General features: G+C 45.7%; 1 protein-coding gene across 2 annotated transcripts in view; it reads left to right on the top strand.

Moving 5' to 3' along the window:
• LOC117143102 overlaps nt 1-23,388 on the top strand; it is a 38,208-nt gene that overhangs the window by 4,312 nt on the left and 10,508 nt on the right. For both annotated transcript variants that reach the window (XM_033307582.1, XM_033307583.1), the window contains exons 2-3: nt 19,961-20,328; nt 23,005-23,336. In XM_033307582.1, coding sequence (XP_033163473.1) covers nt 19,961-20,328; nt 23,005-23,336 — 700 coding nt within the window. The remainder of the gene's footprint in view (nt 1-19,960; nt 20,329-23,004; nt 23,337-23,388) is intronic.

Below are 23,388 nucleotides of genomic sequence, written 5' to 3'. Positions count from 1 at the left end.
AAATGTAAACCAACCAAACAACCAGTCCAGCCAGCCAGCCAGATACAGATACAGATAAATAGACGCGTCTGTCATCGTGTGCATGTAAACAGCGGCGGCATGGAAGGAGTCTCCGTTCCAGGCCCGATAACAGCCTGAATCCCAATTCCTGTCGCTATCCAAGCCAAAGAATTTGAGAGGACTTGGCTGGAATTCTGGACTTGTCTGTGCAATTTTCCCTTATACAAATAAGATCTAATCTTTTGGAAATTTCTAGAGATGGATACTTGGCTCTTAAGATGCTTCTATTGAGATTCTATTGAGATTGAGAACCCAGCGAGATATAGATTTGTAAACAATTAATAAAAGGAAAAAGCTATCTTAATTTATTTATATTTCTAAAGCTCCACTTGTCTCCTACTACTCCTATTACTCAATCGGCTTGTGTAAAATTCCTCCTCATGGTCATTCCAATCTAAACAATTCGCTGAAACTGCATGTTGTATTTGCGCATGGCTAACACTCTTGGCCATGTTGTTCGGCCAACTTAGCCGCAAGTGTAGCAGCCACTTAAGGCCCCAAGTTCAACGGCAAGTGGAGATTCTTGCCTGGAATTGCTCGTTGCGTGCCTACTCGAGATTGGCAACAGCAGCCATATCCCAATATCGCCAATATCGGCGGCAGCAACGGGCTGCGTTGCTGTTGCGTCTGGAATCTGCAGACTGATTGCCGATCGCTTAGGCCGCTCATGCCGCATTTTTGCACGTTCGCCTAGCGAGGCGCAATAAGAACCAAGCCAAAAGCCAAAGCAAAAGCAAATGGCCAATATAAATGGGGTTCGAGTCAAAGTTGCCTGCTGCTGCTGATGGATTCCTATGCAACCGCAGCAACTCCAGCTCCAAGAGCAACTGCAGCAACATCAGCAACAGCGACAACCGCAGCAAGAACGCACCTTTTCAGTCATTGAACTTTAAGCTATGCGTTCGTTCGTTTGTTCGTTCGTTCCTTCGACAACTGGGCCCCAACTCTCCATTGTTGATTGCCCCCACTTCAGGCGCACTTCCCCCACCCAAATGCCTAAACGAGACCCCAACCCCCAAGCCCATCGATACGTTCGAACTGGGAAGATTGGAAGACGATCGCTAGCCGGGGATTTGAAGCACAGCGCTCTTCGATTTTTGATTCTTAACGGTGTGGAGAATGGGCAAAAGACTCGAAATTAATGCGTCTGTCTGGGCTTTGTCTGTTTACCTTAAGCGGTATTTATATGCAGCGCCGCGGGCTGTACATTTTTGAGTGGTTCATTCTTGGGTGCTTCTCCCCGATATCGATAGTGTCGCAGTGGTGCAGCGGATGCGATTCGTGCTGCCTTGATTAATAGCCTTTGGCCGCAGTTGAAGGGCGTCGTTAAAAGCCTTTACCAACTGTCGTTTCGGGTTTCAAGTTCTTTGGCGGTTTTCAAGTTCAGCGGTGTCTGGTCGTAAACACCTTTGGAAACACTGCACCCGCATTTCGGAGCACGACTTTCTAATCTGAATCATGGAGCATGGGAGTAGCGGAGGAGGGGGGGTTTGGCGCTGAACTAGCCCAGGGCCACCTTTCTCGACTCAATCTTCCTCGCGCATTCGATGGCATTTATATTTAATTTTCTCCAGCCAAAAACGTGTTTGCAAATACCAATTCGGACGACCAGCAGATGGTGGGTGTGGGAGTGCACGGAGCGTGGGCGTTAGAACAAAAGCAAATTGTGCGTCGGGAATTCCATCTGCACGCGGTTGGAAAGCGGAAAACACAGAGCAGTCAGCGTGCGATCCCAGTTTATGGATTCGTTCCAGAAACCTGTGCACGTAGCACAGGTAAACAGCGTCACTAATCAAAGGGGCTGGACAGGGGAGTTGGAATCGCAGGAGGAGGAGGAGGTGGAGGAGGGAAAAGAGGTCCAGGGACCAGCAGCGAGCCTGGGAAGACCATTACCTTGCATTACCATCGGAATTTCTCAGCAGCAGTCGTCTACACACAGGGAACAGCTACTAAATTGGTCATTCAGTTTAGTCGTTATTGTCCAATCCGTGGGATTCTCAAGCAATTTTCATTTTATACATCTTGATTGTATCGAAAAAATTGAATTGAAATATTGAAACAAGAAGTGGTATTTAGTATAGAAAAATAAATATGTCATCTTTACAAAAAATAGATACCAGTTATATTTGTTATCACTATTGAAAGGCTTGAATATCTTCTCCTCAAGGGACTTCATTATTTAACCAATATATCAATTGATTGTGCAATTTCTTTGAGTGTATCTACCTTCTTGGCATCGAAAGCCAACTTGTTTCTCGGAATTTCATCGCAAGAACTTCAAGTGCTTTCCTGCCTGGTTTTTTGTTTTCGGGCAGCTTTAAGGTCCAGCCAAGTCAGACCTTCGCTTGGCATTACGTAAATGTGTGTTTGCGGCAAACAAATTGCAGAACTGGCTAAAAGGAAGAGACAGGGACAGGGAGAGGGAGAGGGAGATGCATAGAAAGGAAAGCCGGCAAAATAGGAAATGGAAACACTTTGTCGCCCGTTTGCTGCTGGTTTCATAATGCGGCCTTAATGTCTGTCTGTCCCTGCTGCCCCTCGTCGCGGCAGGGAAGTCCCCTGCCCTTCCTGGCCTGGCTGTCTGTGCTGATTTCCGGACGACTGATTGCAACGGCAACGGCGACGGCAACTCGTGTTTCATTTTTCACTCTCATTCATCTGGCAAACATCACGCAATGCCGGGCGACAGATGAGCCAAGACTCGCCGCTTTTGACCCTGTCTCCGTTTGGTGTCTTTTTTGTATTTTTGTCTTGCTGCCCAGGTAAACGCTATTCCGGGTTTTCAGTGTTCCCAGTGTTCCGGCCATCGTAAACCGCAAACTGTGAGCAAATGGTCCTGCCAAAATGTGTGCTCTATGCTGGCATGTTGCATGCAACCCGTTCCGCACATCAACCCTCCGGTGGACTGCATTCATAATTCACCCTTTTCTAGGGATGGGGGTTACCTGGTCACCTGGGTGGAAGCGTCAGTGCGAAAATTGCTTTGTTTGTGGCATAAAAACAAGTTCTTCCGGCCCAGAATTATCGAGTTCCCCTCGAGCAGCAGGGAGATTCGGTGAAGGCAAGGGTTTCTACCAGCTGATGCGTTGATCAGATCGGGCTCATGTCATATGCAAATTAATCAAAACCTGGGTGTGTGTGCCTCTCATATAGGGTTCGGTTTCTAATCCGTAATTGCGGAATGGGAAATCGAAATGTGATGCAACAGCAGCTGCTGTTAACCCTTTTACCACCTATTGTTTAGCCTTGCCAATGCCGCATTAGATAGTTCGTTAGATTGTCTATGATATAATAAAACAATGTTCTTGGCTGCCTTCTATATATATCTTATCTTCGCCATATGTTTACACACCTTCGATTGCAGCCCAAGGTGCTGAACTATAGTGTTGTAATACTTGGCACGAGGCATTGGTCTAAATATATGGTTTATGGGCACACATATTGATTTCAAGTGTGCGCTAAGGGAATTTTCAATAATTCCATAGGCATTTATCAGCTTTTGGATATTGAGTGCCTTGTTTTAAGTATTGGATTTCCCACTTACATATGTACTTATCAGCTAAGATTGCTAAATGAGTATCTAAACCATTTCTCCAGCTTTTTTTCAAAACTTTCACATTGAAAGGTGTTATACCTATTTTAATCATTTATGCAAGTGTTATAGCTGTCACATAATCTCTTTTTTTAGGGGTTGCTCCTTTTGTAGGAACCACCGCCTTCCGAAAAGGAAACCTTCTGTACCTTCCTTTTAACCCACTGCATCCCCTATAGTTGAATACCTTTATCTACTCACGTTCTCTATACGAGGAAACTCAGGCAACAATCGCGTGATCTAATTCGTAGCTCTTTATCTTTTATTCATTGTGTGTCTGCCACCGTGGTTAGTTCCAACTAAAAGTGCGGCATTTAGCCCGCTAAACGATGTGCGGAGGGAGGGCAGGGGGCTTAGAGCTTGCCACATTGCAACATAGCTACTGCGACAATGGAAACATGGAGGAGAGTGAGTTCCCCAGAGTCGCAATTCATTAGATACGAAACACGTTGCTCTGATTGCCGAGCATGTTACAGCCGAAACTACTGAAGGGGCTCAGCTTTTTCAGCAGCTTCTCGTCTGCTTTTTTGTGCGCTTTTCGTTGGATAAGTTTTACATGATTTTGAGAGCATGTTCTGGGAGAATGCGTGAAGATGGAAATGATGGAAACAAAAAAAGGGGGGCAGATACACATACTCGTACGGCCGTGGAGGCTGGGCACTGTCAGCTTGACTGACATCATTTCCGATGTTTATCTTTTCATGTTAACAACTGTAGCAAGCGACATGGAGCACAAACAATCCAATCCTTTGCAACAACCAGAACAGCAAGAACAACAATATGAGCCTTGGCTTTCGGGTCAAGAGCTGGCTGCTTAACTTTTCCCCAGCTTATTTTCCCTTTTTTTTGGGAAGCCTTAAACGGATAAAAATGACAACTCAATCCAATTGCCCGGAGGCATGTAAAAGTTCTATCCATTTTCTAGAGTACATTGACCCAAATTCAGTTAAGGTTCAATCAAGTGCCCACTGATTGTGGAGGATTTTTTGGGAAACTTGTTGCTTCTGGTGCTGCTTTCACTTGATTTGCATAAAGACAAGAGCGGGCTGCAACGGTAAAAATGATTTTCCATAAGCGAGGAAAACCTGAAACTCCGCCGAGGAGGATCTCTCTGCGGGAAATGGGAGCTTGCGCAAGCGGAGAGCCTCTTATGCAGCCGCCTCGTAATGGCCAATTAAGCCGCGTCATGCCGTCAACCAGTCAGTCAACCCAGTCAACGAAGTCAACCCGCTGAAGCTGCATTTGATCGGCTCGCGCGGGAAGCCGAGTGCGTGGGACCTGCCATCGCAATCGCCTCCATTTTGAGTCCAGATGCCAAGTCATCATGGCTGCCCCATTTGGAGTCGCAGCCGGAATTCGGAGTTGTACGCCCAAAAGAGTGGGAGGCCACGCACTGCAAGCTCTAACAAAAAGAAAATAAAAGCTCGGAGTTAGAAAAACACCCAGCAGACAGGCACTTACGCCCCCTCCTAGAAAAGCAGGTGGGCAGCTTTGTTATTTTTCGGGTGGTGGCCGGAGGAAGTTGCTCAGCCATAACTCCATGCCCTGCCGGATTAATTACGCACATGTGTGAGCGGGCCAGGCCGCCTTAGGGCTATCATTTACGCTAAATGCACACTGAAAACAGTAATTAGATTGTCTATGCCCGTAAATCCAGCCTGCCACTTGAGATGAAACTCGGGCCAGAGCAGCTGGAGGTTCTACCATTAGGGGTTGCAGTCCCTGTTTCTAATTCCCGGCCGATAGAATGCTCTTAAGCCGAAAAACCAGATTGAGATACATTCGGAGTTTCTCTAGCATATATAGATACTTTAGTTTTGACACGTGGGCTAGCTAAATCGACAGATGTGTGGTGTGTGTGGAGATCTCCCCGTTGGATAGGCTCGCAAATGGGCATATGTTGCGGTTTTCAAGCCACATTCCAGTTCGGTCGATTCAAGGTTTCTAAAAGTTCAGGAAAACCAATCCCAAAACGATTAAAACCAAAGCTGGCCGATCGAAACCCAGATAGGCAGCCAGAGACCAAGTACTGTGACTCTGACTCTGAATCTGAAACTGACTCCCAACGATGATGGCGTCGGCCACCAAAGATGCCGACGCTTAGATATTGGCTACATTGTGCTGCCATTGTATCTCAGAGATACCCAGATACACACACACACTGACTTGCAAGCCCAAACCGCAGAGAAAAAAGCTCCGTAGCTGAGAAATCGTGTTTGGGATGCCGGATTTTCGTTTTCTGGATGCCCTCCCCTGACTTGTCTGCGGTGTAGGACCAGAAGTTCAGCACGAAATGCAATTACAATGCCCTGACATTGGGGCAAATCGAGAAGATACATGCCAGCAGTTCGATGGAGCCGCATTTTTGTGCGGCCATGGAAGTGGAGAATGATTACGAGTCTGCCAAGCGGAAGAGACGTAAATTATGTTATAACCCACGACGGATATGGCAAAGAAAGACGGGCTGGCAGGCAGGGAAATAAGCCGGTCTTGAGTTGGCAGATTGTTTACTCGAGGGCCAAATACATATAGATATGGTATACATTGGCTGCGGAATCCTTCCTTGAAAAGGCGATACTCTAAGGTAAACGAAGTCACCCGGTAATCATCGAAATGCAGTAACAATCCGAGGCTGTTGCTCTTTGTTTGGACAGTCAAACGCAGACTATCCATCAATTGGCTGCCAGCCTTTTGTTCCACGTCGCACTTCAATGAGCCGTAAAGAGAGCGACGGATGCGGATGCGGAAGCGGAATTTCTCCGCCCATTTAATTCGCAGTGGGTCAAACGGTTAGGAACAGCTGTGTGGTTACGGTTATGCTGCATTTTTGGGTGGTTACTAATGGTAGGGAGGATTTCGCAGCAGCCGGCACTCAAAGTGTCATCGAATGGATTCGCATTGGAAGGAAATGCGGCATAATTGTTTAACAATGCAACAGAACACAATAATCAACTCGGTATTCAATCCCCCGGCGACTCAACCCTCGAGTTGTTGCCCTAATTTTTTTGTTAGCATTGAATATTGTTTAGAGTTTCCCTCGCCGCTTCTATGGGCCCCTGCCACTTGGCGCATCCGGTGAGTGGCGCTAGTTGATGAAAAAAAAAAAATGAAGCAGAACTGTCACAACCGGAAATGCAACCTGGCGTTTCGATTCGATTCGAAATCGAATAGTGTGTGCACAATGCCATTATAATGAGCAGTTTAGCCCCCGCTTATGGGCTAGAAAAGGGGACGGGCGGGGCCGGCGAATGCGTGCGCTGCATTAATGAAGGCATAAAACGTTTGCAACTGAAATGAATTGCTGCTTAAGCAGTCCAAACACAACAAATTGTGGCAATAAACGAACGCCAGAGATCAGCGAAAGTTCACGGCTTCAATTTTAATGAGCCCGCTGACCCAATTTCGCGACACGAGAAGGGGAGTTTGCATTGTTTTGCAATTTCCATGGGTGAACGGGGGAAGGGGGGGAGAGACGGGCGGGGGATACCGAGTTCAATAAACTTACCGCATCAAAAGTGCTCCAGTGAAATCCCCACAGGCCGCGACAGCTGTTGTTGCGCTTCAGCGGCAATCTGCGCGGACTCCAGCACTGAGAAAAAATATTTTATAAAACTAATTAGGTGGTTAAGAGTACGAAATCCGATCAAAAATATGCTTAACTAAATAAAGAACTGCTGGTCTATGTATTGCAAACAAAAATACAGATTAATTTCGATTGTATCTTGATAACTTGTTTTAACCGAAGCTGTAATCTTAGTGCTAACCACATGTATCTTCCCAGTTGTATTTAGTACCCATTTGTTTTGGCTCAGTGTGATCCTCGCACACTTCCATTCAATCTGTGGGCTGCTGCGATCGCCCCCGTTCCGCCTGCTTGTTTGTCGCTTTTTTATGTGCGATACTAAATGCATTTTGGATCCACAATAAATAAATTCCCTGCGCTCAAAACATGTCAAGAGCAATGACACACAAGCTCCAAACAAAAAAGAAAGAAAATATAGCATAGGTCCTCCCTAGGCGGCGTTTGAAAGTGTAAATGAATTTGTTCTTAATTATTATGGGACGATGTTCAAAGCCCATTGGCAATTTGGAGATCGGCGGACCAAGATTCGTTGGCACTGATTTACGAGCACCGAAATGGTGGGGAGCCAAAGGGTGAGCCGTCTTCAAGATGCATGAATTGCTTTTTATGTGGCGGCAAAATTTGGTGGGGCAACCGAGGAAAGCAGCAACAGAGTGAGAAAGCAGAAACATAACATGGTGGAAATTTGTTTCTTTAGTTATCTAACGCCCTGGGAAAATGTTTTCTTTGATGCCCAGACACAATGGCAAATGATGGATTTGTTGAATTTCAACAGCAACGTGTGAACTGCGGCCGAGCAGACAGAGAAATTCGAGATTTTGTGTGGCTCCAGAAAACTGGAATTACTAAAGAAATGAGCAGATTTGGAGCATTCCAATTTGGCTTAACTACCTATAATTGGCATCAATTGACCTACTTTACGATTGCCTTAACCTCAGACTAATCCCTAATATACCGAATGCTTAATGGCGCTTTTTCCACAGCTGGATTATTTGGGAATCTCTTAATTTTTCATTAATTATCGCATCGTATTAATTTCCATTTTCTATTTGTGTTTTCTTTCTCTGGGATCAAACGAAATTTATGGTCCACTCTGCTGTTTATTTTATTACTAATAGATTCTTTATTTTATCTGCTGCGTTTCTTCTTGCTTCTTTCCATTTCCTTTTCTTTATTGATTTTTTTCCAATCTCAACTGATTTATGCGCTCAATAATTGATTTAGCATTTGTGGCGGTCGAGCGGTAAAGCCATTAAATGCGACATTAAGGGCCAGTTTCAAGTGTCCTTATCAGAAAAGAAGTCCAGCCATTCCACACACTCCCTTCGCCAGCGAAGCAACCTAATTCATTGGTCTCCGTATCCTGTTGGTGTCAAAGTGGCGAAGCAGTCGTAAATTTGGAAGCAGTTCGCCGATATGACAAGTGACTCCAAATGTTTTATGGACATGTGTTGCCTAATTTATGTTTCAATAAGTATGTCCCCAGTCGCAGATATTCTCCACCCCCGGTGGGGACATAAAAATGTCATAATATCCGATGAAAACGCAATGCAACAAATAATTAATTGAAACGAACAACTGGAAAAGGGGATGAGTAGATTGCAACTGTTTCTTTTTTATGGCGTAGAAAATTGAGGAAAATGTTCATTAACCTCCCATATATGAGCTCATGCTGGTAGTAGAAATGTTTGGGCTAATAAATCAAAATTAATTTCTTCATTGGAAAGTTCTCTCTCTCTTTGGGGAATTTGTTGACAGGCAGAGCTTTGTCCCATTGATTCCATTTGCTTTGGCAATCTGCAATCCATTTTCGAGATTATATTGACAAACTCGCACTCACATGCGACCTTTCCGATAAGTCCCGACCATGATGGGAATGTGTGTGGTCTGGTCTTATCGGCACTTTGATCGGCTTTTGATTTTGTCACCGTTACAGGTGATAATAAAACGCGAACAAATCATTGACAACTGGTTTCAGTGGATCGAGTTTTCTGAGCCACGTTTTTATGACCATACCATACCATTTCCATAAGCATACAGTATACCGTGCCTAATGCAGTCATCAAAGCGCTCTTATCGCTCCCCAGCGTACGATATTTTAAAAGCCATAATAGCATTTTCGGGTTAATTTCGAATTTTTCAATATTTTTACGAGAAAATGCGCTTCGGTAGAACTCGCTTTATCAGCTCTGTCTGTCGTTTATTGTTTGTTTGTTTCCTGTCCGAGCAATGGGAAAAGTGTTGACAGCCCAGAGCGGCCCATCGAAACCTAAAAAAAAAGAAAATAAAATTGAAAACGTATGTGGCGAAGCCAAAGATTATATATACAACAGATACAGATACTTGCCAGCGAGTTGGGGACAAATATTTGCGCTTGGCGCAGTCGAAATGTTTACAATTTATTTACAATTTCATTATTAACGCAGCGCGCTGTTTGCCTTTCCATTGGACGCGTTGTTTGCCGAAGACATTAACGACACCATCGTCGCATAATGAGGCAATAATTATGTTTGATATAGCGCTGCGTCAAAGACAAAGGTTTGCCATGGTCCCCCATCCCCATCCTTGTGCACATCTCACATATCATCTTGTCGCTAGAGCTTGCCACAAGTTTGTGGTGTCTCAAGGACCCAGCACTCGTGTGGCAGTCAGACGTGGCGAAAGGAGTTGGAGCAGAAAGAGGAGCCAGCCTGCTGGAGATTAGTGCTAAATGGGAATCAGCCCTCCTATCTTTACACCGCGGCGAAATCAGACAAAGAACCTTCCATCTAGTAATCCAATATTTCAAGTCTTAAGAAAGAGGTAGATTATATATATAATCATATTTTTTGTGGGCTTAGCGTAATGATACCTTGTTCATCAGGGATTATAACCCTTTTGACACTACTATTGTGATGCTACTTCTGATTCGTTTTCCCCAGTGTATCCGTATCCCTCGCGGCAGCCATCTCGTGCCCATCTCGACTGTCAACGCACCTAAACAGACACCTTAAATTGCAGATCTTTAGCACTTGATATGCTCCGAAGGGAACGAAGACATCGTCAGCACTTTGGCTTCCTGCTGGCAGAAATCCTCTGCCATTCACCACAATTGTATCTCTCTGTGTCCATTTCCCTGTCTGCCGGCTATCTGGAAATTGTCGTCTGCATTTAATGGCAAGCGATAAACATTTGCACCATGGCCCAGCCAGTCCTGACCCTCAACTCGACTCGACTCGACTCATAGTTTTCCTATGCAAATCTGAGCCGCATTCGCATTCCCGACAAATTTTTGGGAAAGTTGACACAATTTGAACCCCTTCAACCAGCTTTGCTCTGAAACAAATAACATCGCTGGTCTTTGGGGCTAAAACCGTGAGCAGCGTAGTGGTGCCTTTCACTTGGCCAGGCTCTTAGCCCGGAGTCTCAAATGGCCAACACCTTTCCAACACCAGACACACTCGGCTAATCGCCGCCTGGCCATCTGCGGAGGAGTCCTCGGCCACAATCTTGACATTATTCTCCATGGTGAGCTCCTCGCGCGGCGACAATGCGGAAAAACAACTTTCGCAAATTCTTTCAATTGAATTTTGCTGTTGTGGGTGGGAACGGAATGTGGACCATCAAGACTGCCAGTGGATACAAAGGAATTAGATACAATTTATATAAATAAATGCATATCTGGTTACTGATACTTTAAGATGTTATTATGAGACTTATTTGGACCTTGAAGTTTCTTAAAAACTGATCTAAACTAGAAACATTGATCATTAGTCGGCTTTAAAGTAATTTTTCACACAGATTGGAGATCTCTGCTGTGTGGCTTTCACTTTGTCCTTGTTCTGGTGTATATAATCCTCCCGAAGGCCCCGTTGTCGTCGGCCGACTTTCTAATAAACAAATTGTTGTCGATGTCGCGCTTTGGTTTCGTCCGATAGTCAGAGTTTAATTAACCGCAGCAGCTGGCAAAGAGTAAACTGGCACATTGCCGCCGCGCGGAAGGTGGAGAGTGGGTAGTAACTAGATCCGATGTGGTTTCTCTGTTAGGCGCTCGACTAACTTAATCGCACTAACATAGCGTCGCTGCGTTCCAGCGCTATGTCACCTGAGAGGACGGAGTCATCGGATCTGTCCCAGGGAATCAGAGTCATATCTCCAGCGGCCGCAGAGTTCAGAAGTTCAGCCCGGAGCATGGAAACTTTCTAAATGCAACGTCGTTCAACGTTCGTGCAACACAACAGTTGACAGTCGACAGTGTGGCAATTTGTGTTTGCCCCTTTGCCAGAGATACCGGCAATCTGGATGTTTGTCCCAGCAATTAGCAGCCTCAGTGGCAGTGCAGTAGCCGTGATTATCACCTACCGCCCCATGTAGCATGCTGAATGCAAATGCAAAGGCAAATATTTACACGACTCCCTCAAGGGTTGGCATTGACGCACATGGCTGGAGGGGAGTGGAGAACGTACACACATATGTACCGTAGGGATGCGAAAGAAGTGTAATTCAATCGGCGGCAGGGCTTCTTGCCGGTTCGAGGACTCCTCGATTGGAGGAATGGCAGGAACGTCTTGAAGGGGTCGCAGGAAACCATAAAAATCGGCCATATGAGAAATGGATGATGAGTGAGGAATGCCTTGGGTTTCATTCACTGGAATGCACGTTCCCAGGACTCGAGCGAGGGTAGCCTGTGTCCCTGTGTGTTTGCCGAAGGACTCATCGCTGCTCCTTTCTCGCTCCGCCAGTTCCTGTTTGCTACCTGCCTGGGAAATACTGGCCCTGCTCTTTAGGAGAATATTATTCCCCTGCTATTTTTCTGCATGTTTGTTTCATGTTTTTTTTTGTTTTTTAGCCTTCAGCCCGACTTCCCTGCAGTCTTCTTTTCCGCACCTTTGGCTGGCTGTTCAGCGGGCAAAGTGTTGCCAAATGTTTGCAGCATTTCCTGTTGTCTACGGGGCGTTGTCGCTGCAAAGTTTTGGTCTTTTAACTTTTAGCACGTGTCAGTAAAGAAAAAATGCAAAAGTTGTTCGGTATAAAATAAAGTGAAATAAAATAAAGCCAAGCGTGAGGCGGTGAAACTGTGAAGAAGCCTTGCCTGAATTTAATACCCTTCACAGTTACCCCGTCCCGCCGGGAAGTCAGAGACTGGCTGGCACTCGCACACGCTTTTGGCCATGGCTAAAGTGTCCCGGCGGTAGGCTCTTACCATTGTTCTTTGGCCGGGTTGGAGTGAAAAATGTTAATGCAAAATGCATTACGCCGCCCGCTTGAACTCCGGGTGCCAGACACTCGAAAGATTGGGAGTGGAGTGTAGCCGGTGGAGCCGGGTGATGCTAGGCCACTTCTGGCCAAGTGCTGGTGCATAATAGAAATTCCAGGACAGTTGCAGGCTCACGTCACTCCGGCTAAGCATTTAATTAGTATTTATACTGCCGGGACGCGCATAAATTCAGATGCAAATGCGAGAGCGAGTTATGTTTCAGTTGCTGGAGTTGGTAACCTTATACTTTGACTTTGATTAGGTCTTCCAATTAGTAAACTTAGTTGTCTAGTGCTTGGATTAGTTACCAGGAAGCCGATGTTGCCTTTGGAAAAAGGCAAAGACCAGAGGTGCTGAGCATTATGTTGATGTGTGCGGATGGACTGAATAATAAACTTAACATGGAAGCCATTAAAGCAGGCAAGTGTATAAACGTCTGGGAAAGTGTTAATAACATAAATTGCTAGACACTTTGTTTACAAGTAATCATTTAAGGTGGGTGGGAATATTAAAGTAGGGAAGTGAGGGAGCAACGGAAGAGGAAGTTAACGTTTTTAACGGCAAAAACATATTGTATCACTAATTACCACAAGGTGTTAAGAGCCATGTATGGAACCCTTCCCAGTTGCACAGCAATTCATAGTTTACCATTACAAAAACTCGTAGATAATAAAGCTATTTCTAAGCAAAACCCAAAGACTGCAGCCATCATCTCACTTATCATACATGCAATCATGCTTGTAACTACTGTCTTAAGCTCCGTTCCCAAGCTCCAAGACAGAGCTTCAAGTCGTGGTTCAAGGTTGTCGGTGAAACGAATCGCATTTACCAATATGTAAATCTTCCCTGGCCCTTTGCCCCTCGACGTTTTCCAATGAATAGCAAATAGGAATCCATCTGTACGAGCATTCCGCACTGATCGATACCTTCGTTACCCGGCAACATACTCTTACGTATGTATGTATGTATATGCCTCAACGGGGGGCACTTAGGAGCCCTCGACCGAACTCGACTCGACTTGAGACTCTTCCACGAAATGGCGAAACCCGTTTTGGGTCTCAGCCTCTCGGGTCCAAGAGTGTCTTTCAATTGTATTCAATGCTAACTCAATTGCTCTGGCCGAGGGCTACATGGTTATATGGTCATAGCTTTGGCTGGCTGTCTAACCGATTCCATTTCGCCCTGGCAGGGGCAATTGAGGCACACTCGAGAGTGGGAGGCGGCGCACACGGGGTGGGCAATTTGTTTTTCCAGACCTGAGACAAAGCAGGCGCTGCGAGATGGAAGACAAAAGACAAAAAAAAGCGGAGGCACCAAAAGAAAACGACTTACTTAGCATCTTGGCGATGGGTCATGGGAAACTGGGAACGAGATATGGTGTAGGGATAGGTCCAGGACTTAAGACCCAAACCGGATGTGGATGTGGATGTGATGGCTGCCTTTCACTTCCTCCCTATCTCTCTCTTTTCAAGTTCAAGTCAAACATTGGCCATAATCTCCGCGCGTCAGCTGCACCACTTTTTATGCTCGCACAATATTTGAATAAACCACATCCGAGTATCGGGAAACTCCAAAAATAAAAAAAGGTGCCAAGGCAAATGAGCTGTTAAAAATATAGGGAGCCGAAAGCCGGAAAATGTCGCCGAAGGGAAATCCCCGCTAAAGTGGTTGCCACTCGCAATCTCCGGATAAATCTTCTTCCACATCTGGCGATGCGAAGGGACGTGAAAAACTCCATGGCACCGCGTAGATTTTCGGGTATTCAATTTAATTTTAGACACAAAAACCCAATAAAATTGCCGCTGCTGCTGGGTGCATTTATTTTTGTTTTTCACCCCGCAACAGCAGCGAGCACTTCCGCAGGGTTGGAGGAAAAACCGGGGAAAAGGCGCTCGATGAGGATGTGCGGCTCTTAATGATATCAGTCGCGCTGATCGGTGGCTCTTGCCTCAGTGGTGTTTTCCTTCACAAACACGCCCGTACGCGATGGAATTTAAAGTAAACTTATCCCGCGGGTACTCGCTGAAAAACGCATGTCACTTAAATTTATTGGCCGCAACAACAACAGCAACACCAACAACTGCAACTGGGAAAACCAACTGCAGTGGCATTTGGTGAGATGCATTTTTCATTCAATTTCCAGTCTGGGTCTGATGTTGCATTTTATGTTCGCCCCGGGGCTGTAAAATCGATTGATAGACACGGATCATGATTGAAGTTGAATGCCTGCGGGGGCGGCCCTCAAATGTTTAGCAGCAAATTTTACGTTTTCATTTAATTACTTTACATGGCCGTAAAGTCATAAAGTCAGAACCCCACCCCCTTCATCCGCTCTCGGAAGCCATTTCATAATTAAGCCCTGGCGGAAGTCAAGTCTTACTTAATCAACCCGAAAGCCCGACTCGAAGTCTTATTAATTGAAGCGCAAAATGGGGCGAAGACAAAAAATACGCTAATTGCTATCACGTCAAGTGCTCCGGGGTCAATTAATTTAAATAAAAGCCAAGTTGTCAGGCCTTTCGACGGCCTAAAAAAAAAGCGAACTTAATTAAAACTGCGCGAAGCTGTAATCGATAGTTTCGTGAAATGCATAAATGAATCATCGCAAGTCGACACTATGTTGTTTTAGTGCTGAACAATTCCTTAGAAATCAATATCAATAGATAGTATTAAATGGTTTTCATTATGTGAAAGCATAATCCTTATGAAAACCAAAATAGGAGAAAAAAGAAAACAGCTGAATATTTATTTGTAATTATTTGCATAAATATTATTTAAAGACAGGTGTCTTTTCTGTAGATTATATGCGCACACTTCGAATCACAGATTATAGCCAGAAGAAGCACAGATTACCCATAAGCTGGGTATAATTCTTCGTAACTATTTTTGATATGCCTGAAAAGGACGTGCCAGCACTTCGCATCACTTCAATCTTTAATCCCCTTTAAGCCCGATGAATCGTGCGTTATCTGTCATCGGGCGACCTAATGAAAAGAGTTCACCCTCGCACATAATTCAGATCATTAGTCCTGGCCAGGCTTACTCACTTTCTCCCAATCCAACCCAATCCGCTCTCCTCACCACCGCCTGGCGACCACATTGACCTTTTATGGCCTGTAGCCGTGGGCTTGGCAAATCAGAATCACGTGACTTGCCCACTTTTATTGGCAGTGCGTTCGCGTGGGTGTGTCGGCCTGCTTTTGGATTGATAGAGGTTTTGCAGCAGGGCATAAATCAGTTTTAATAGTGCAGCTGGAGAACTCAAGCGGCAGCCTGTGTCTTCGCCGAAATGAAAGAAGAATGCGATACGCATATGGCGACTTAGCAGCCCGTTTCATGAGATTTTGCAGTCGAAAGAGCAACGAGCGAGTCCAATTTTATTTGCCATTTCCGTCAACATTTTGCTGTTTTTCCCTTTTTTTCCTCTGCTGGCAACATTTTTACTGTCGCATTACGTGCAACATTTGCCCGTTGATTGCTTGGCGTATGAATGCCGCCCATTTCCCCCATCGCCTGGAAAACCCGAGGGCATTGCATAAATTTGTCTAGCTGTTGTTGTCCGGACTCTACAATTTATGCGCTTGTGGCGCCCCAAAATGTGGCGGTGGCTTTTGTTTGCCGCTTGCCGAAAATTTGCTAAAATACAACCTAAAATAGCAAAGCCAGCCGAGTAAATCCGAAAGCAAAAACTTTTGGCCATAAAGCACATGTGACTACGTCTGCCACATCACGCATACCAACCCACCCATCTGGCTGGCTGCTCATTGCGTATGGGGTGTGTATTTGTTTATTTTGCAGTTTTTGGATGCAGAACACATTTGCCGTTCGTGGCTTTAAGTTTGACAAAATCTTCCCTCATAAATCATCATCCTCCAGCAGCAGAATGCTGAAAATTGTCGGTGATAAGCGCACTGCTTTTTCCGCTTTGAGCTTTGGTGTTATACAAAATGCAAAGTGTTTTTCTTTGATAAATTAACCACAAAGGTTATCAGTACTTGGGCTTAGAAAAGCAGACGCGAAAGAAAAGAGGCTTCGTTTTGATGGATGTCCCACGTCATTTTCCAAGACTTTAGGTGTTACCCTTAAAACTGAACGAATAAATCTTGCAGAGGTTCATATAAATATTAAGCTTTATATGCATATTTTATATGTTTTTGCTACTCAAAGGAGCATTCATTCCTCTGCAGTTTCAACTCACATTTCTTTTCTCGCGCTTCCTTTTTTCTACATAATTAATTTATCACTTGGCTTTCATTTTTATCGCATCGGATGTCGCAGGACCTTCATTTCCCGTTGTCCCTCCTGGGGGCCAGACCCCAAATGTGACCCTTAATTGCTTTAAATGTCATTACGACACTTACGCACAGAGCGAGCAGTCGCAGCTTGGAGCACGGAACTTGGAGCTTGGAGTACTGATATCCATGGTCCGTGTCTGGCTGTCAGCCAGAAAGAATCGCAGGGCCAAGGGCAGCACTCAGTCTTTAATTTGCCTGGCTGCGCCTGCAATTGTTTTCGCTTTAAATAATTAAATTAAAGTGGGCAGCAAACTGATTGAAGGAGCCTCCAGTCTCTGCCCAATGGAGCAGCTTGCTCCCGACTGCCGGCACTCGATGCAATTGTTTTCGGCTGGGGAAATAAGGAGGATATTGAACTCTAACCTGGCGCAATCAGCGTAATTAAGGCGGCCACGGCAATGGCTTATAAATCATTTATTGCCCAAGACATTATCGCCATCGACTGCCGGTGCACGAAGGTATAGTATTAGTGGAAGTGGTACCCACTCCGCCCTCTTAGAACTCGTTTTGTGCAAATTATGCTACGGAACGCGTTAGTCTATGACAGATTGTATCTGCCAGATACAGCATACATATATGTATGTGTACACCATACCATATATAGCCATTTGTGGATGCCGACGTGCCGGCGGAGCTTTTATGCTGCACGTACCGGCGTCTCTCTAGGCGTCAATTTATGGCCAGGGTAAAAATTGTGCTAAAAAGAGCCAGCACCGCTGCACTTAGGAGCAGCAGCTGGCCTGCTGGGTACTCCATTCCGTTCTCTCTAGTTGGGCAACATCTTGTGCAAATCTCATTTACTTGCGGCTTTACTTGCCACAGTCACACACGAGTTGGATTGGAGTATCTGCCGCCACAGAGCATTGCTCCATACGTGTCAATGTGGCCCGGGCCTTGGCAAATGCACTTTTGATATATTGGCTCTGGGCTTATTGGTTTTTCATCGGGCGTTAGTCGGATTAAATTCAGGAGGGGGGATTCCGAGGGGGCACTTTGATTTGCGGCCTCCTATAAATTTCATCGCATTTGACATGACAATCGAGGGATGTCAACAGAACAGAAGGCAGGCGCCAAGTTGCAAACAGCGTGGTAATCCGATATACCCATGTGGATGATCTCGTTGGGGTATGCAAATCTGGCCAACAAAGCTGGCAAAGAGTTATTTGAATAAATGTTGTACAAATTCTTATAGAAATCCCACTAAATCGAGGGGATTCTGAGAATCGAACTCCTTTATGAGTACATTAATATATATAGGAAATATAATACTTTCTACCAGTTACTTGCCGCTTGTAGAGCATTTACTGTTCGGCCTGGTCCAATTCGACCACAAATCACTTCGAACATGTTTGACAATTGTCGTTGGATAACGGCTAAATCGCCATAAAAGTGTATAATAGCCATATAGAGGGCTCATGCCATGTACTACCATAATTGTGGCTTGGGCCAGGCTATGATCTCCGTCCAGGCGGCATGGAAATAGTTTAAGGCAATCTCCAGACCGGATTTGTGGCAATCTCTGTGGGCAACGATAGCTATCTGTCGCAGCCTACATGGCATGGCTTTGTGTACATAGGTTTATGTACAGATGTGTACACAGACATTCCTGCGCACATGACTCACAAATAATGTGCAATGGCAGCCATGACCATGGTCGTCACCCAGACGTGACGACGCCCCCGGATTCCCTTGGCGCCCTTGGCCCTCCGAGCGTATTTTGAGGAAAATAATAATTTTTGCCAAGTTAATTTGCCATTTCCGGCGACGGCTGCTGTCAGCTTCCGTTTGGCAGACAGGCAGGGAATAAAAAGAGTTGCACCTGAGCATGCTTAATTGAATTTCGCATTTGGCCGAAATTAACAGCCAGTTCCGAGGAGTTTTTGTTTATTTTGAGTGTCTCTTATATTCGCATCTCGGCGGGCAGCGGGTCAGCGGGATTGGAAATGGGAATTGGGGCTGGGATGGGCATGGAGATTCTGTGCGTGCCAATGTCTGCGCACTTGAAATGGCTAATGGGGAAAGACGCGGCGCATTGCTGCTGGCATTGCTTTCTGTCCCCCCGAATCTCGGATCGAGAGATTCAGAGCCATGCGTCTTCCAGTGGCGCACAGAACGTCAAAATGCGGCCCCAATGCCATAAAATTGCCTGAATTTAGCGCTAGGTTGCCGCCGTTTCTCTAGACCATCTCCAGTTTTTTTGTTGTTTGCTGGCAGCGGTCCAGCCATGTCTCCTCCAACTCGGAGTCCATACCCCGCTTCCTCCGTCTCCATTCTATGGCCATGTCAAGTGACTTTGCTCTGGGCTTGTTAATCTACGAGTGGATGCTTCTGCTGCAGCTTCTGCTACTTCTGCTTCCTGGTAGTCGCTGCTCCCCGGGCTTTGTTTTCATTACCGACCAAGTCCACATGGCGGCCTATTAAATGCAAAAAGTGCAGACAGCCAGAAAGACAAACGGTCGCCGGGGCCTTCCAAGCTCACTCCCGTCCTGTCCACAAACTGGCCACCACTGCCGAGAGAATTAAATATGCATGTTGCAGGAGCACCAGCTCCGTGGCATGTGGCCGGGTTATTAAAGTTAATTACAACTCTTCCTGGCATTCATTTTTTCTCGTAACGATAATTCTGATTTTTTTTTAATGCTGTGTCCTTGCTCTGTGGCGATTTTTCCACTCTATTAATTTTCGCGTTGATTTATTTGCGGCATCGCCTTGTTTTTGCTTCCTTTGTTTACAGACTGCAAAATCGGAGGCGAAAAATACGATCGCCATGTGGGCTAAATTGAAACTGAATCGATGGGTGGAATGGGCTTGGCCATTTTCCATTTCCATTTCCCCTTTGGGGCACATCCAGTGGATGGACGAACTGGAGCGAACAAGCACGCAGCTGGGCGGGCATGCTGTTTCTATTAGATTACATGAAAAGCTCTTTGATTATCTGCTGATGATAGTGATCGATGCCGGAATTAAATAACATGAGATGAAAGCCGTCTCTGATCTCGTCGTGGATTAATGAAAACAGATTACTTGCGCTTGGGAAAAGGCTGCAAGAAAAGAACTCTGAATTTAAGATGAAAGACTTATATATAACATCTCACCGAAAGGATTTTAGCCATTAGACTTGAATCATAACATTTGAAACATTAAAAGAATATACAGTACCCATTCTAATTTCAATTCTTCCCTTTCTGTTTCAGCTGAAAGCGACCTGCTCACCTTCGCACAGCGCAAACACCACTTCGAGACGGACAAGTCATTCCAGCAGGAGCTCTTCACCGGCGAGACCAGACCTCTGAGTGTCCGGCAGCTTTACACGGAGGCTGGTAAGGAGCTGCCGGTGGCCACCGGAGCCACTGCGACTGCCCTCGCCTCCTTGGCGCACTCGCAGTCGCTGATCCCGTCCCGTTCCATCTCCTTCAACGGCGAGGTGCTGTCCAGCGATCACGAAGTCCTGCAGCTAAATGGGTCCACGGACACGGAGGATCATCTGCTGTGCGTGTCGGACTTTGGCAATGCCAACCGCAAGCTGCGCACGCGCATCGATGCCGAGATCGAGATCCGACTGGTGAGTACCAAGCATTTTTCCGGGTTAACTGGTTTTGGTTTCCAAGTTAACTGGTAACCGTTAGAGGCTAGTTTCTGGCTGCAGGTAACACCGTCCGCAGTTATGCATCATGCATAAATAATACGTTTGCTGAACGGAACGACGACCACCCCAAAAAAAATCGGACTACGACGACCTCATGTGTGTGGTCTCCGTGTGGCTGTGAGGCTGGCACTTCCTTCCATTCACCAGCTGGTTTGCCTCTGAAAGCTAATGCCAAAACCCCCCTTTTGCATTTGCCGGCCAACTGTCGTCCAAACATTTGCTCCACATAGACCGCACGGCCACCCAATCATTGTCATGGCTCTTTGGTGCTGCTGATGATGATGATGATGACGGGCAGAACGGGAACGGGAACGGCAACGGGAACAAAGACCACACACACGCCTCGGTCACAACTCCATCAAACATCGCCTATCTGCAGTTTGCTAATGGCCAACGAGGAGCAGCTCATGGCATGACTCCATCAACGGCGCTGCAAATCATTTCGAGTTAGTTGACTCGTTTTAATTGCCCAACTGACGACCCACGCCATCGTCGCTTGGCAAGCTATGATGCAGTCGTTAGGGAAGATTTTGCAGTCTGCGCTCGGGCTGGACAAATCCATTGAATCTTGGCAGTTTAATTGGGGCATCTTAATTAGACACTGCTGGGGTAATTATGTAAGGCAGTGGGAAACTATATTAAATTGGCAATCAGTCTTGGTACTACAAAACAGAAACCTTTTGGGTAGCAATTAGTTTTCAGGTTCCAGTCATGCAATTTCTATAGCATTTTTAGGTTTGGCTCTTAAATCGTGCTAGCTAAACCTGGAGTATTGAATCCACTTAATTGAGAACAGGATTAGATTATCCTTAGCCACCAAACAATTTAGTCGCGAGCAATTTGAATTGATAAAAAAGATTTAGGTATTAAGGGGATTTTCTTCGTTTATTTCGCTATCATCAGTGCTATCAGAAAATTTCAGTTAATTTGAGCTAACGCGCTCCGCGCAGTCGACCCATTTGGTCTCCGAATCCTTCTTTGTCGCCGTCGTCTCTTGTTTATCTTTTAGCCGGGCCATTAGATAAGCTGTGCAAAGACAAACAGCCAATGGCCAATATCTGCAGACGGCGATGATGCCAATGGCAACCAACAGTAACTCTGCCAAATACCAACAACAGCAGCTGGAAAATCGACGCGACGACGACGACGACAACTTGGATCCCTGTTCAATAGGTTGCCAAACTTGTTTTGGCAAAAACAACGCCGGTTGTCAATCCCAGTCGACTGTCGACTGTCGCCAGCTATCCTGGTTTTTTTTTCACATTTTTGTTTTTGCCAGCTCCAATCGACTTTTAGCTCCATTCTGTCGACTGCTTCTTAATAAAATGACTTTTAATCCTTTTCGCATTGCGTTTGACGTTAGTTGGCCTCAGTCTTCCGCTCCGATACTCCGCAAAAGAGGTTCTCGAAGAGATGCCCAACGAGATCCAGACAGGAGTTCAGCTCCAAAGACGACGGCTTGGCCATTAGCGCTCTGCGGTTTATTGGTTACGGCAGCCACTATCTCAAAGATGGCCCATTTGGGCGGCTCTCGCTGTCGTTGTTGCCGTATTTGCCCGTCTTGACGGCACTTAAATAGCATTATTATATACGGCTCGACATTTATGTGCAAATATTTTATCGTTCAAAGTTGGACACATTTGCTTCGCTTCGTCCATTGATGGAAAAAGAGCCGCAAAAAGAATTTGGCTGCTGCTCTCAAAAGAAAGGAGAAAGAGCCAAGGCCCAGACTCATTGTCGGATTCAGGCATTTCGTTATGGCCTAAACTGCCTCACTTTGGCCATTGGAAATCTAGCTCAAGTGTGTTTTTATGTAGATTTTCCATGGAAAATCCATGGTGGGTGGGTGTAATTTTCGAAATTTTTTTGGGGGATGAAAAACTGCTGAGTTGGGGCACCATGTAAGCTCCCCCATCCACAGTTATTTTTCAATTGTTACAATTGATTCAAGCAGTCGTCGAATCGAAAATCAAATGAAACGATTGCGCTTTTTCCTTATTTTTTTATGAGCGTAATTCACTTTAGACCAGCAGACAATCCGAATCTGGGGAATGTGTGTCCACAGCAAATAAAAAAACAACCATTTTAAATAATTGTACTGCCTAATTGTTTACTTGCATGTTGGCATTTGTAAAATAAAATGTTTTGGGTTTCCAAATCCTCTGTTTGTTTGGACAGTTAGACTTCAGTACACACTAATATTGGTTTTATAACTAGACCAAAGTTGTTATGGCATCAACCATCTCACGGAAGTGGTTGCCCCTTTATTGTTTTTAATTAATCTGATTGATTTTCGCTTTCGTAACAAAGTGTAGGACGCGTGTTACATTTTCGGCAGATTTCAAAATCGCGTGACTTGTCCCAGTTTGCGGAAAGCATAGAGAATGTCTGCGCAAACACAGCGAAACACACATTTGCCATAAAGGGATATGGGATATTCGTGACGGGCGGCTCTCTTGTGCGGCTAATTAAGGACCTGTCCGCCGGAACATGAAGCATACATACGTGGATCATAAAACATTAATTTTGCATGCCAACTGCCTAATTATGGCGATGTTTCAACTCTTTCCTCGCTACTTCTATCCCTTTCAGCCCGCTGCCATCGAGGATTTGCGGAAGTGGACGTCCAGCGAGGCGCTGGGTGATGTCACCGTCACGCCGGATTGCATGCATCACGTGGACACCTCGGTGAGCACCTCGCTGGCCATCGGCGAGAATGGTATCCTGACCCCGGCGCTGTCCCCGTCCGTCCTATCCGCCGACGCCGTCGATGCCCTCTACGCCCAGAATCTGAGCCAGGCGGCGGATAGCTCCCGGCACAACCACCACACGCAGGCCCTCATCCCGAACGATATCAATAAAGACGTGCCTTTGAACCATCGCTTGCCTTCACCAGAGGAACAGACCAAGCAGATTGCCTTAAAGTGAGTAACTCTGAATTAATTTAAATAATTACCTAAAATTTGCATATATATA

The sequence above is a fragment of the Drosophila mauritiana genome, chromosome 3R (genome assembly GCF_004382145.1).
Source record: "Drosophila mauritiana strain mau12 chromosome 3R, ASM438214v1, whole genome shotgun sequence".
NCBI classification, from domain to species: domain Eukaryota; kingdom Metazoa; phylum Arthropoda; class Insecta; order Diptera; family Drosophilidae; genus Drosophila; species Drosophila mauritiana.
This window is presented reverse-complemented; position numbering and strand designations above follow the sequence as displayed.